This window comes from Lissotriton vulgaris, chromosome 9 (assembly GCF_964263255.1).
Source record: "Lissotriton vulgaris chromosome 9, aLisVul1.2, whole genome shotgun sequence".
In the NCBI taxonomy this organism is placed as follows: domain Eukaryota; kingdom Metazoa; phylum Chordata; class Amphibia; order Caudata; family Salamandridae; genus Lissotriton; species Lissotriton vulgaris.
In genome coordinates this window covers 1,145,344,980-1,145,360,031 of record NC_141697.1, presented here as the reverse complement: position 1 = coordinate 1,145,360,031, position 15,052 = coordinate 1,145,344,980, and the positions used below count along the sequence as shown (strand labels likewise).

Sequence of the window (15,052 nt, the reverse complement as noted above, 5' to 3'; positions counted from 1 at the left end):
AAACCGAGTCGCCTTTAAAAGACTCCCCCAGCCCAGACAACTCTTCAGGTGAAATTGAAATGACCCAGGTGCTGTTGTACCGTTCTTAATTCTAATTCTGTGCATTCCACAACTTTTTTCAAAAGTTCAATCAGTCTCTGCACCTTGTCTTGTGGCAAACAAACTTCCATGTTCACTGAATCAAACTCAATGCCTAAAATGATGATGGTGGTAAGTGGGCACTTGTTTTTTTCCAGAGCCTTTGCACACTCAGTCCTGCCTTAACCATTTGAAATTCAATCAAAGCTCTCTAGCGGACACTTGAGTTGCTTCATCCAACCAGCAAAGAAACGTCCAGATAATGTGACACATGATGGACACCTTTTTGTGTACGGGAAGACCCATTTCAAAAAACAACTAAAGTTATCAAACAAGTAGCAAGAAACAGAACAATCTTTGGCCAGCATTCTGTCAATGTAAATCGTCTCGTCAAATTAGTACCCAAGTAAAAAGAAATCATCTTGATGAATAGGCAAAAGTATAAGTGCAGACTTGATATCAGACTTTGCCATTTTGGCACCCTCCCCACATGCCCTCAACAAAGTGACAGCTTCATCCGTGGAGGAATAGTGCACAGTAGAGTCCACCATGGTTATGAAATCATTGACGGATCACCATGATGCCAAGACAGGTGATGAATCAACCTATGTTCACCTCGTTGTCTTTTAGGGGCCACCCCCAAAGGAGACATTTTCAAACTCTCTAATGACTAATAATCAAAGGGACCTAGAATTCTTCCTGTCCCTACTTACTTCTGCAATTTTCACCTCACAATCTCAGGGTTGGCCATCGCCGCTCTAAATTTATAAGCCTACATCCTCTGTATGGGTCCTTAATAAATAAATACAATCTTAATCAAATCCCCAGGACAAACATATTGCTTCCTGTTGCCATAGATAAAATTGTAACAAATAGCTTAAAACTTTCACATCAACTGTAGTAGGCTACTTTTGCCACCAAACCCCCTGAACTAGCCTTGCCACCCAAAGGGAAGTTTGGCAAAATATTGCAACGCTGTATGCTTTAACCCACAATTGCCACAATTGTGTCTTAATTGACATTGCTGTGTATATGAGCTCCCCCTGTTAAGTGACCAGCATATCTTGTTTTGTGGCTATTATCTCCTCCCTGCAACCCACACCAAACTTGGAGGGGCACCCAAGAAAAGACTTTCGCACATGGATTATGTTGCTTTCTTGTGCATCCCATAAACATTTAAGTTATTGTATGTAGTGGTATTAGTCACTAACCCTTGAATGACTAATGTCTTGCCCTGTGGCCTCAGTAGATGCTAAATTAGAAGGGCCATCTACGGTTCTTAACTGTTTCTTAATCGCTCCTTAAAAAGTTGTATTGTCTAGATGAAGTTAATATTTTACTATTATGAACAAGTATAGATTTCCAGGTTTTTTAATTATTTATTGATGAATTTTACTTCTCAATTCATTGTGACGTTACAAATGGGCTGAATGGATGCATTTGGGTGGACTCATAAAAAAAAAAACTAAACTAAGAGGGAACAATGTAAGCGAAAATACAGGATCCAGATAACGCCAGTCTTTTGTACTATGTGTAAACATTTTAGCAATCATCTGACATATGTTTTTTATTAATGATGCATTTTCACCATTGTAATGATTTTTATTAATCAAACAATAAAGCTAACTTTAACTTAAAAGGCTTGTAATGTAGTCGTAGACTGCACTCTGTATGTACCACTGGTATGGGTCTGGCTGCCCTCATCCACTGCATCCATAATAAATTGTCTTTTTCACCCCACTCTGTCTGGATTCACAGATAGCCTTGCTATGAACTCCTCATCATATTTAAACCATCATATCTAGCTGAGCTCTCCTCAACACATTCATATATTTCGAAATTACAACACATTGCTCTGGATGGCACTAGCGGAAAACAGTCGCAAAAATCAAAAAAGCGTATGTCCAGTTTTCAATAGCGGTCGTCATTTTGGCAACTCTAGCTCCTCTTCCGTTGACCCTTCTTTGGCTTGCCACTCTGTATGTCAAAGCTTAAAAAACATCTATAAATTCTTCTTTCCAATTTTTTTCTTTCATAGTCTGTATCAAATGCGCCCCAGAAGCATTAACACACCCATGTACAGCAACTTTGAGTTTTTTCTACTTCCCCCAGATTGACCATCACCCCCTGATGACCTTTCTTTTTCACTTGTTGTTCTTTCCAAATCTGTGTCCCTAACATGATTGCCTTTTACTCCACTTGGCCACTAGAGGTCAGCATTGTGCAACCAACGAGTCGCCGAGCCGCAGTGGAGCAGTGGAGCACGGAGAACGGAGCGGACCAGAGCTGTGGGACTGAACGGAACCAAGCCCGGTATCAAAGCCCGGTATCAAAGCCCCCAACCGAGAGGATCGTGAGGACGCCGGAAATCAGCAAATCGGCAAATGCGGTCTTGGTGAGTCGTTTCAAGACCGGGTGAGGGAGGTGTGTAGCGTGGAGCGGGTAGCGGGGAGAACGCTCCGGCTCTCGGTGCCAACTGCGGTCCCCCGTCACCCGCGGCTCCCCCCCTCTCCCCCTGCTCCTGCATCCTATGCTGCCAGAGTCTCGGCGTCCCTAACGCCACCGGAGCCTCACCGGAGCCTCACCCTTCACCCCTGTCTCATTCCCGTTTTGGCATCCATCTGCCAGGATGTGGGGGGGCTGAGGCTGCTAAAGTCTCTACTGCGGTGAGAGGAACAGGGGAGAGGGCACAGCCCTGAGGCAAGGCGAGGTCCTTTATTTATTGAATTGAGTGCTGGGAAGATTATAGGAGCACTAGAGCCGGAGGGCGGTTTTCAGTCCGCTTTGCTTTGAGGATTCAAAAAAAAATCGGCGGCGCCTGGTGATCGAAAATATCTGCAATTAAAAGAAGCTGGTGAGGAGACACTATGCTCTGGCGTGAATACTGAAAACCCCATAAGACAGGAGGACCTTTGGTCTGTACTTCTAAAGCGCCTTGCGCGACTTAAAGTTTAAAAGTACTGGCTCATTAATGGTGAAAGAGTGCAGCAGAGTGCAGAGTGCAGCAGAGAGCAGCGAACGCCAGTGAACGCCAAACGCCAAACGGGTAACACGAGGCGAGAGGAGAGAGAAGCGCCGGCTCCGGCTCCGGTTTCAGCTCCAGCAGTTTTAAGAGGGGGTTTTAAAGGCACGGCTGAAATAAAAAAGTTTCCGACATCAAGACTTCAAGACATCAGGACACTGGGAAGCCCCCTTGGAAGACCCTGTGGAGGATTTGGAGACTAAGAGGGGGCTTTGCAATAGCTGGAGCAGCGGTTCGACAAAGACAAAGACAGAACCAGCACAAGAGGCAAAGCGCCAGAAGCCAGAAGCAGATCGACACCCCCTGAACCCAACCAAGAAACAAGTAAGGAGGGGTAAAAGAACAGGGCTCAAGGGTCCAAGGGCCAAAGGGCCAAAGGGGACAGTAAAACCGAGAGGGGCGGGAGAGAATACTGGCAATTGCATGGTACTAGTCCAGTCAACCCAGTCTTTGGTACCAGTGCAAAAGGGCTGGAGAGTGATACATATGAGAAAAGTACATTCTGACGGACTAATAAGACATAACAAGTCATAAAGGCGAACCGAGATAGCTAAATCAGTCACTCATACTGAGTTCATTTGCAGTAACACAGAAATAAACTTTTACGTTCCTTGCCAAAAAGCTATTTACCTAACCATCCAATCCCCGTTTATATTCCCAAGTGTATTCCCCCGACGGCAGCTGTCGCGCAGGCGGCAGACGGGCTTGGGGATTCCAGGGTAAGACAACGCAGGAGAGGAGGAGGAAAAGGCAAAACTCTGGAAAATTTGTCAAACATGCGGTCAGGAGAAATTCGACAAACTCGAACACAGAAAGCCAAAAGAAGGTTGACAGTAAAAGGGAAGAAAGATGAAGGGAGTAAAAGTAATACAGAAGAGTCAACCAGAAATGAACATTCTGTCCAGGCACCAACACACATGGCGGAACCTTTTAAGTTCGGAGGCGAAATGTTGAAACACAATTTTCAATTCTTAAAAGAGCAAGGGGTAACAACACAATGCAATGGCGCAAAATCTCAAAAAAGCCCTAAAAACCCAATCGGCTCAATTTCACCACGCAAAAAACGCAAGATAAGAAATGATTCAGAAAAAAGTACAAGTCCTAACCTAAAAGAAAAATCGACAATAAAAAATTGGCTGATAAAAACCTCGGCACAAGTTCATGCACCTCAAAACCAAACAAAGTCAACACCCAACAAAACAGCAGAGGAGGCTAACGAAAGTAGCCCAGTCTCCATAAATCAGAGCAATTTAAGATCCCAAACAAATCTACAGAAAAGCGCACAAAAATTTGAGTGGTCCAAATCATTTTCGATCTTCGATGAAACGGAACTGCGTAGAATGCTCGAAGAGAACACACACAAGGAAGCCGATCCAACGCAACTGAGTCTAGAAAATTTGGGAAAATTGGAATACCAGGATAACATTGGCGAAAGAAAAGCTAATGGCCAAGAAAGGAAGATAACAACCGCTCCAATAATCCTTACATCAAGCCCAATAAGACAACCGGCAGATAGGAACCAAGACTCTACCATAATAAAGAGCATAACAAAAGAAGAACACCCTATAACTATTTCTTCTTTAGAAAGTTTAAATAGATCAACAGGGGTACACCCACAACAAAAGGAAGGAAAATCCACACTTTGGGGGGATGTGCTCCTAAACAGTTTACAACAAGCAATTAATGCGCTGAACTTTCAATCCAACAAACTCGACGTGCAGGTAGATTTGATGAACCTAATCGCATCTCACATAGCGGGAATAAATTTGAAACTGGAAAAAATGTTGTCATACATCTTAAAAGACAAGGAGGAAGATAAAAAATGGAAAGAGAAACTAATGGATCAAAACTGCGTTTGTAAGGACATAATAGACAAATTAGCAACCTTACCAGCCATCTTGAAAGAAATATTAGCAGTAACAAGTGGGAAAACCAGCAAAGGCGAAAATCCCAACACAGAGGAAAATAAAAACGGAAACCAAAACAGAATAAGTCACAACATTGAGGAAGAAAAAACTCTAAATGATACAGAGGAAAACGAACAAAAAAAGGGAGGTCTGGGAGAAAACAAAACAATGGGTTCATCGAGTACATCAGAACCTCTAACAAAAAGACAGCGGAAACGGGCAAGGAAGTCAAGAAAAAACGCTACCAGAAGTAAGCAGGCAAAACAATTCTGTGCCATTTTCAAACAGAAAACAAAAGAGGCCAGAATAAACCCAATCACAGACACTCCAACTACAGACACTCCAACCAAAGAAGACGGAAACAAAGAAACAAACATAGACGAAGCAGAGGAACAAACAAAACCTCCAGACAGAACCAAAATAATAATAAACACACAAGGACAATCAAAAGACGAGGAACGGTTACTCAGAAAAAAAGCAAATGAAAATAGCAAAACGCTAAAATCGGATTATATAGAGGTGTTAGAAGAAGAAAAAACAAAGGAAAATAATCCAAAAAGGGAATGTGAAACATGGGACCACAAAGGATCAATTCAGCATACTGAAGGAAATTCACCATACACTAAGGAAAAAAAGGAAAAAGAGCAAAACCATAAAACAGAAGTCAACCAAGCGAGGAAACCAAATATTGGCCTGATCATCACAGCGGGAAATAATGGAAGAACATGCAGAGACCAGGAAGCTGAGTCAAATAATAAAACATGCCAAAATGAAGGAAACTTCCAAACAGGTCAAGACAAAATACACCTCTTACAGCAAGCACGCACAGTAGATTCCATTCGTTCGGACCTAACAACTATGGCCGACCAAAATGATAACATAACCCACATTCGATTTGATACAATAGAGGGAAAAAGGAGAATTTACCAAACCGGACACCCTGAAACAGCAAGAAGGGAAACAGAATGTAAATTACTGTTCAAGCCGGAATTCCAAACAAAAGGAAATGCAGACACACTGAACAGGGGAAACATCCTTCGATTAATCGAAGAGATACCAACACTGAGGGGGATAACAACAAGTGACCTGAAAGCAGTAGAATTTATCCAGGGAAATACAGATAGGGGCTCGGAAATAAGTAGTACCACCTGGGCATCTAAAGAAATAGCAGAACTCATATTCTCAACCAGAACACAGTTGGGGAATAACCTTAGAACGTCTGACCCCAATAAAATATCCATTCCCCTTACTAATCAACAAGACTACCCAACCTAACAACGTAAAGGGAAATACTCAAACAATCCTGAAAGGAGCAAGAAATAAATCTATTTCGGAACAAGACCTGAGTAGTACCAAAACAAAGCAACTACACCAGGGTCTGAAGGAACACAAAGACTGGACCTGGTTGACACAGGCGCTAAACTCCCATCGATCCTGATGCATGCAAATCGATACAAAACAATCGAAAACCAAATGCCAATTTATCTCCAATACCAGAAACAAAAATAAGGATTTGCTCGTGGAACGTACATGGTTTCAAAGAAATGTCCCAAGACAGAGAAACAACAGATTACCTGAGTAAATTCGAAATAATTTTACTTCAGGAAACCTGGAATGTAACCGCGAGGCAAATCATGGGATACGAGGAACATCACATAATGGCAGAAAAATTTGCAAAGTATGGTCACCCAAGGGGAGGTCTGTCAATCTTCATTAACAATTATTTAGACTGGAAAACAGAGCTGCTCGACTCAGGAGAGAATTGGATACAAGTGATCAAAGTAGAGCCGAAAGCAAACAAAAAGAATCCTGGATGGAGTTTACTTATTATAAATCTATACATTCACCCAGACAAGACGACTAAAATTGGAAAAGCTCACACTTTGATAAATTTGATAAAATCCTTACATAGAACTTACCAATCGCACGAGATATTCATTTCCGGTGACTTCAATTGCAATCTAATAAAAACAAATAACAAAAAGGATAAAATCCATAATATCTGGAGCGATCTGGAAACATTAGGTCTAACAATCCTAAATGGAAAAATGGAGGGAGACATACCTGCCAAAACCACTTTTTCCAGTGGGAAAAAGAACTCCATAATTGATTTCACCCTAACAAGCATTGAACTAAAAAAGAACATGGAATATTTTGGTATACAAACTCGACCTGAGAGCGACCACTTCCCACAAGAGACAATAATGAGGTTAAACACCGAAGAGAAAACAAAATTAGAATTTCTTTCCGCAATTCCGGAAATATACAAACTGAAAAAACTCAAAAGCAAGGGCCTAGTAAAAAAGGAGATAATGGACGCAGTATTAGAATATGAAAGTTGTCCCACGGGCACGGAAAACCAATCACCCATAGCAAATTGGGAAAACCTACATAAATTTGTGCTGGGAAAATTTGCAATAAATACACCGGTAATTGATGGTAACAAAGCAAACAAAGAGCCATGGTATAACACCAAATTAAGAGATAAGAAAAGGGAAATTGCGAAAAAATTAAGTATAAGGGCAGCAGAAAGAAGGTCAGGAAATGAAGTAGATAATAACGACATACAAAAAATGAGGAAAGAATATAAAGAGGACTGTAGAAAAGCTAAAAAAGCTCACACGGAAGAAATCTGGGTGGACCTTCTAAGAACAAGTAAACTTCCAAATAGTGGAGAATTTTGGAACATAATAAATAAACTCTCAAAAGTAGCTGGTGAACAAGTCAATATAGGAATAAGTGAAACAACTTGGGCCGCTTATATTAACAATCTGTACAACATCCAGAGCTATCCAATCAACATAGAAACAATCAAAAATCTAAAAGATCTAGAACAAAAAGATACAGCTCCTGGACAACGGAAGAACGTCCAGCAGGAAAGCACTGCCCAAGAGGAACAAGCACAGTTGACAACGATTAAACACCTAACCGCACTAATAAGGAAAATGAAAGCGGAAGGAGCAGCTGGCCCAAATGGAATGCCAAACGCCTTATTCAAATATGACACCGACTTCTGGGCAAAATACTTGACTCCACTATTTAATTACATTCACAAAGAAAAAAAGATCCCACCGTCCTGGCAAGGAAACATCTTCCACCCAATTCATAAAAACGGATGTGAAATGGAACCCGGGAATTACAGATTAATAGCCTTAATCGATGTGGGAAATGGGCTCCTTAAACAACTTATGTTGGCAAGAAATTAAAAAACAATATGACCGACATAAAGCCAACTCATGGGGCAATGACCTGCGAGCATCACTAGAAACCCTCAAAATAGAGGAGATCTGGAAGAAACCACTGGAAGAATCATCTTTCAAAAAGATTTGCAAACTAAATGCAAAAGCCTTATCTTTGGTAGAAGATAAAAAGACTTTGGCCAAGCGACGCCATGCATGGACCGTTCTAAATTCATACAAACAATTAAAACCTCAAGCCTACCTCATAGCGCACTTCCGGCTATCTTTAACCCCTTCGACACTCATGACGAGCTGGGCTCGTCATGGTGTAGCCTCCTCATACACTGATGACGAGCCCAGCTCGTCAAAAAACAATATAAAATAGCAATTCCCAGCACAGGAGGGGAATTGCCTTAGCAGCCATGGAGTTAAAAACAAAATTCATGGCCCTCAGAATGGGAGACCACTGCTCCAAAGACTTGATCCCATCATGGAAAGGCACGCATCAGGGACGAAGTTGTAGGTTATGTGACTACCACAGCGAGACCTTGTGTCACCTCCTGTGCACATGTGAATCTTCCATAGAAAAAAGGAAGAACTTATTGAAACCTATTTTTAATAAGCTACAGATCCGTACCTGCAGGCAAGCTGTGACCAGCTGGATGGGAGCAGGCTCAAACATTCTGATATGCCGCGGGGTAAAATTCATGAACTTTGTAGAGAATTTGCTCCAAAAAATAGAAACAGACCACAGATAAGGCCTGGGAGGAAGTATTTAATTAATGAATGCTAAAACAAATTTTAACCATCTGAACTTTTAACCTGTTGTTATTTTAATAGAATTTTTGTACATGAATGCTTTATGGTTGTGATAAACCAAATAAAGTAAATTTTGACTGATTGCCTTTTGTTACTGTGCCATTGCCCTCCTTGGTAATCGTATCCTTACCTTTTTGAACCATGTCTTCCACCACTGGACCATTCCCCGCATCCACTGACACTAGTCACAACACTTGCATCTCCCAGAACCCTGCACACATGGGTTTTTAATCTTATCTAATTACCTCTTCTCTACATTCACCAAGCCACTGTCATTCTGCTCTCCTTCCATTGTCAGCTCCCACCACCTTCTTCCTTTTTTCCCTGCTATGCAAAACACCAAAACCCCAACCTTTATTAGCCCCCACAGTCCTTGACAAACCCCGCTGTTTCTCCCAGGAGACCTTGTCTTCCCTTATTTGCCCTTCCTTCATTGATAACTCGTCTTCATCATAAGCCAACAATTCCTCATCTAGGCCAGGCAACACCATCTCCCTCCTTTCAGGACTTTTATTGGGTATCTGCCCATCGCCCACTCCATCATCTATCCAGTGCACTGTCCTCTGCTCCCTCGCTGTCAGGAGAGTACCTCCAGTCTCCTCCTTCTCTTCATGCTGATGCTTACTTACAATTTTGGGCCACTATTTACCGCGAGGTCAAACCTCGTGGTAAATAGAGAAAACTTAGAAAAATGCATTTAAATGCATTTTTCTAAGTTGCATGTTACACACACACATGTCCTTTGGACATGTGTGTGCGCAACACCAATGTAGATTACATTTCAGGGGTGCTACAGGGTGTCCTTTGGACACCCCTGGCACCCTTGAAATCGCTTCCTTATTTGCGATTAGCTAATTGCTAATCGCAAATAAGGAATAACTCGCCTTTAGGCCCATAGGCATGAATGGGGAGTTATTCCTTATTTGCGATTAGCAATTAGCTAATTGCAAATAAGGAATCAGTGGGAATCGCAAATTCAATTGCGATTCCTACATGAATCCCGTTTTGCGAGTCCTTAATAGCGAATCCTTAAAATTCACTATTAAGGACTCGCAATTCCTTACCTTGATGAATCTGGCCGCTAATTGCCTCACAACCACACCAGAAACATTTAATGCAGAACTCAAAATCTGTACTCTATGCTACCCACTCAGCAGAGAAATGTGTCTCACAACTGAGTGATGTTTCCTTACAAATATGATCCCTCTCTGAGTTGGGATACGCTATCACTATTGGTTCCAGCGCTCCCTTCAATGGCGGTGTCATCTTGAGCGCTGCCGACGATCGTTCCTCTAGTAATAACTTATGCATTCCTTCAGCCGTGGGCAATGGTCCTGCAACCTGCTGTTGATTGGCAGTCACTGCATCCGCTAGTCCCGAGTCCCATCCCAAAGAACCAAAACGATCCATCAATGAAAGGCCTCTACTGAGTGATATCCGCGCTGCAACTCTCTTCCTGGGAAAAACAGTACCCAAACACCGATCCTTGCACCACATCTCTTCTCGCGGAGATAAGCCCCCTTGATAATATGCCCCTATATGTCGTCTAGATGCATGGTAACTTATTAGAACTTTTGACTTTGTATGATTTGATTTTCAAAATTTATCTTGACACTATTTTTATATACTCTTCATGAGTTTTTGTCAATAAATTCTCAAATATAGGGTTAATAAAAACAATGATTTACTCACTTGGTATGTATTGAAAATGTACATGGCTATCCGTCCCTCCGAATAGCTTCTTGGAAAACGTTCTTTCTTTGAAGGGTGTGTTAATTTGAGGAACTGTGCACTTGGGTACAATGTTTTTCTATGTTACAGTTTAAATTACATTGTTGTTTAATTTGTGGCATTAGTTATACTTCCTATCTGATTTTACTATTTTAAATGGTTTCTTTTTAATAAAAGTTTAATGTTATATTTGATGCAGCGAAACCCCACTGGCTGCAGACAATAAAAAATGTGGAAGCTGCAATTGAGGGGCGACTTTTCTGGGAATGCAGAGCCAGCGGCAAACCTAAACCGTCCTATAGATGGCTGAAAAATGGAGAACAGTTCACAGCAGAGGTAGAATCACACATTGCTACAGTATTGGACATTGCACCATCAAATATGTAAGACACGTATATATCAGTTGTGTCCGTAATACTAAATATGTGTTCTGGATGGTGGTGAATTTGTCAAAAATATATTCTTACAAAACCGGAAAGACTAATTTCAGTAAGGGATACCACAATTTGTCTTCCCTAATTGAAATCGGGTGTGCAGTATACAGAAACATCTGTTGTGTTTGATTTAATAGACTATAATGTTCCTCTAAGTAAAAGAAGAATCTGGAGGATACACATGACAACTGACATGACTCTTGGTCCAATGATGACATTGCTGTCAGAGATGGAACAATGCATGAACGTTCCTAAGAATATGTTTGAAAACGAATGCCACTTAATGCAATGATATCATATTTTGTAATAAGGTGTAACACTTCCCCCTGATGGAGACATGCACTTTTTTGAATTTTGAATACACTGTATCATATTATTAAATGTTTGTTTGACAATGTCTTTAGACATGAAGGGGTTTCTAAAAATAAATAATGCACACCTTCTTCACTTTTTTTCTTTACTTTAGTTAATGTTTAAATAAATGCTTTCCCCATTGTTAGTACAGAGTCGAGTAAATAGATGTCACGTGATTAGTACATTGTTAGTACAGAGTCGAGTAAATAGATGTCACGTGAAGCAGTTTACCAGTAGGATACATTTAAAAGACACGCAGGCTCAGCAGCTACCAAAATAAATATCACTGATGTACACCCTATTAACCTCTACAAAAATAGTTACGTTTACATAAATAACACATCTGGAATTGATATTGGCTTTTTGGCTCACTTAATGGAAAGAACAAGGACATCAACATCATGTGTTGCAATTTATACTCTCACTGGAACTGTATGACAAGTTGACATGTTATTTTCTGACAACAGACATAAAGTAGGAAACACATGAGAACATGTGGTTCAGCTATTTTGTGAAAGAATGAATTGCTATAGAAATAGAAGCATAGGGAATGTGTTGCTTAGTATTAGGTAAAACCTGAGCTGTGTTTGGAAGCCACACTTGAGAAAAGGAGTTCCCATGCTCTAGAAAACAGCCTGTGTCCATGACAGTAGCTGAGATATAATTCTACTCCTGACCATAAAATGTTTTAGCTAGTGGTCCGTTTATTGTGGTGACAAGAGGAGGACCAACTTATCTGCACAGCAGTTTGGTGAAATCTTGTAATAAACGTAACCTGAGTTAATTATGTGGAGTGCTCAGCATGGTGCGCTATTTCAGTTGACCCAAGAACTGTGAAGTATTAATGAGGTAGACAACAATATTGGCTTACCTCAAAGTAAATTAGACAATTGTATGAAAAGGAAATAGTCATTTTCCATAAGGCAATTTAAATTGTTTATTGTGTAGATTTTGTATGTGTAGCTGTGAGAAAGTGCTTATTAGATGGTGTGGATGGTAGTTTATCTCAAGTCAGAGTCAGTAAATGTTACAGTAGTTTCAACCTGGACTTAACCCCTGGTAGCAATGGTACAGAGCAGACAGGCTTAACTTTAGAAAATGTGTAAAGCATTTAGAAGAACAAAACAGTTAAAAAATCGAAAACACAACAAAATAAAAACCCACCCCAGTTCACCCAAATAGAACATACTTTATTGACAAAATAGCAAGAATCTAGTAAGGGGAACTGGAGATATGATTGCTGAAAATGGCCCTTTTTGCAGGGTTATCCCTAAACTTTTCGCTCCTTCCTCCTTTGTTTTTCCTGACCTGTGGTTGTTGGCTATAGACCTCTGGGCATTTTACCACTGCTGATCAGTGCTAAAGTGCATATGCTCTCTGTGTAAATTGTTATAGTGATTGGTTATTCATGATGGCATATTTGTCTTACCAGTAGGTCCCTAGTAAAGTGCACTAAGTGTGCCGAGGCTGGTAACTCAAATGCTACTAATGGGCTTGCAGTCTCAGGCCTGTCACGGCAGTGCCTGTGCGCAGTTTGTTACCTGCCATATTGACCCGGCCAGTGTACCCACTTGCCAGGACTGACCGATCTCTTTTCTTACACATTGGACACCCCTATGGTAGGCCCAGGGTACCCCTCTGGGCAGGGTGCAGTGTATGTGAAAAGTAGGACATGTACTAGTGTGGGTAACATGTCCTGATAGTGGAATACTGCCAATTTCGTTTTTCACTATTGAAACACTATCTTGCCCGTAGGACAGTATGGGGAATGCCGTGTAACATGTTTACCTGCATATCTTTCCATAGGAGTGAGATAGAAAATTGGAATCTGGTATCCCCAAACTCAGAATTTAATAACACATCTTTTAGGAAGGATGATTTTTAAATTCGCTGTTTGAAAATAGCACTTTTAGAAAGTGGATATTTTCTTGTTCAACCTTTTTGTGTGCCTCTGCCTGTTTGTGGATTGAATGTCTGGTTTGAGAGTGACAGGGGGTGGCTCCTGGAGTCTGGGTGAGTCAACACTAGGCTGGATCAACCTATCTGCATTTGGAGTGGTGGGAGGAGTAGCACCTGGGCCTGAATAGGGCTGTGCCTACCTTCCACAATGTTGGCTCCACCTCTTGTGGTGCGTCTGATGACCCTGGCCCACACTTACAAAGGAAGAAGTTGTGCACTGGCAGAGTGCACCCAGAACTGGTTTGGACTGGGTCCAGCACCCCTCACACATAGAGAATAAAGACTTTTAGGGTATAAATATGAGAGCTGAAACCACTGAAGGTTAGACTACTTCCTGATCAAGAGGTATCCCTGCCAAAGAAGATCCGCTGAAGAGACTGAGGAGAAGTACTGCCCTTGCTGTGTGTCTGGGGTTGGTGTACAGTTTTCTGTTTCTACTGAGGAGAGGACTAAATGACTTTGCTGTGTGCTGTGTCTCCTGCTTGAAGAAGGACATTGCTGTGTGCTGTGTCCATCAGAAGAAAAGTCTCCAAGGGCCTGAGAAGAGCTGGCCTCCTGTTTCTGAAGTCCCAGGCACAAAAGGACTCTCAGCTTCCCTGAACTTCCTTGCTAGGAGTTCCAGTCTGGCAGGAGGGCCTGTAACTGTGTGTGAGGCATTTTTGCTGCGGGAACCTGGAAGCATGACACAATGAGAGAGAAGCGTGACGCCACCGCAGCAGCCTTTGTCTCATCATCGAGGAAGCGTGTTGCCGCTGCCTTTGTTCGCCGTGGTATCACCAGAGAAGCGTGCAGTCGCACAGCGGGTGCCATTGCATCATTGGAGAATGGTGTTGCAGGGCCTGTCATGGCACAGAAAACCACTGAGTTCGGCACACGGCCGTCGGGCGTGCTCGCATTGCCTCTACGTTGTCGGATCGCAGTAAAGATGCAATTTTCTCGCATCGCAACGGATTGTCACAACCCATCAATGCGCCATCTTGTCGCATCGGACCTGGAGCGCAGGAAGAATCGACACATCGCCTTCTCTGCGACCCTTTTGTTTGTTTTGAGTGAGTTTGAGTTTAAGGGTTTTGTAGAGCGCTCATACACCTAGCGGTTTCTTGGCGCTATATGGCTACTGCTACTCAGGGGGCAGGAAGGTTTGGGGATGTGACCGTTTAAGAGGGGAAGGCTTGGGTAAAGAGAAAGGTCTTGAGGCCTTTACGGAACAGAGGGTACTGGGAGCAGGTTCTCAGGTAGAGTGGGAGAGAGTTCCAAAAAGCTGGGGCCGTGGTAGAGAATTTGGAGCCCCCCCACTTCTTCCGTTTGAAGCGGGGGACCACAAGGAGGCGGTGGGAAGAAGAACGGAGTTCTCTCGATGGAATGTAGTCTTGAATGGCTGTGTTAATGAAAGAAGGGGCAGAGCCTGTCCGGGATTTAAAGATGGTACAGCCAAGCTTGAATAAGGCGCGCTGCCGGACAGGGAGCCAGTGCAGGGAAACGAGGAGGGGTGTAACGTGGTGTGATTTTGGTAGATTAAAGACCAGTCGAGCGGCTTGTTTTTGGACCAATTGGAGACGCCTCATGAGG

At 42.2% G+C, this 15,052-nt stretch overlaps 1 protein-coding gene across 1 annotated transcript in view; it reads left to right on the top strand.

Annotated features, from left to right (window-relative positions):
* Nucleotides 1-15,052, top strand: part of LOC147692934 (contactin-3-like) — an 830,755-nt gene that overhangs the window by 593,364 nt on the left and 222,339 nt on the right. Inside the window, exon 9 of the mRNA XM_086939195.1 lies at nt 10,936-11,072. Within this exon, the coding sequence (XP_086795321.1) occupies nt 10,936-11,072 (137 nt within the window). The remainder of the gene's footprint in view (nt 1-10,935; nt 11,073-15,052) is intronic.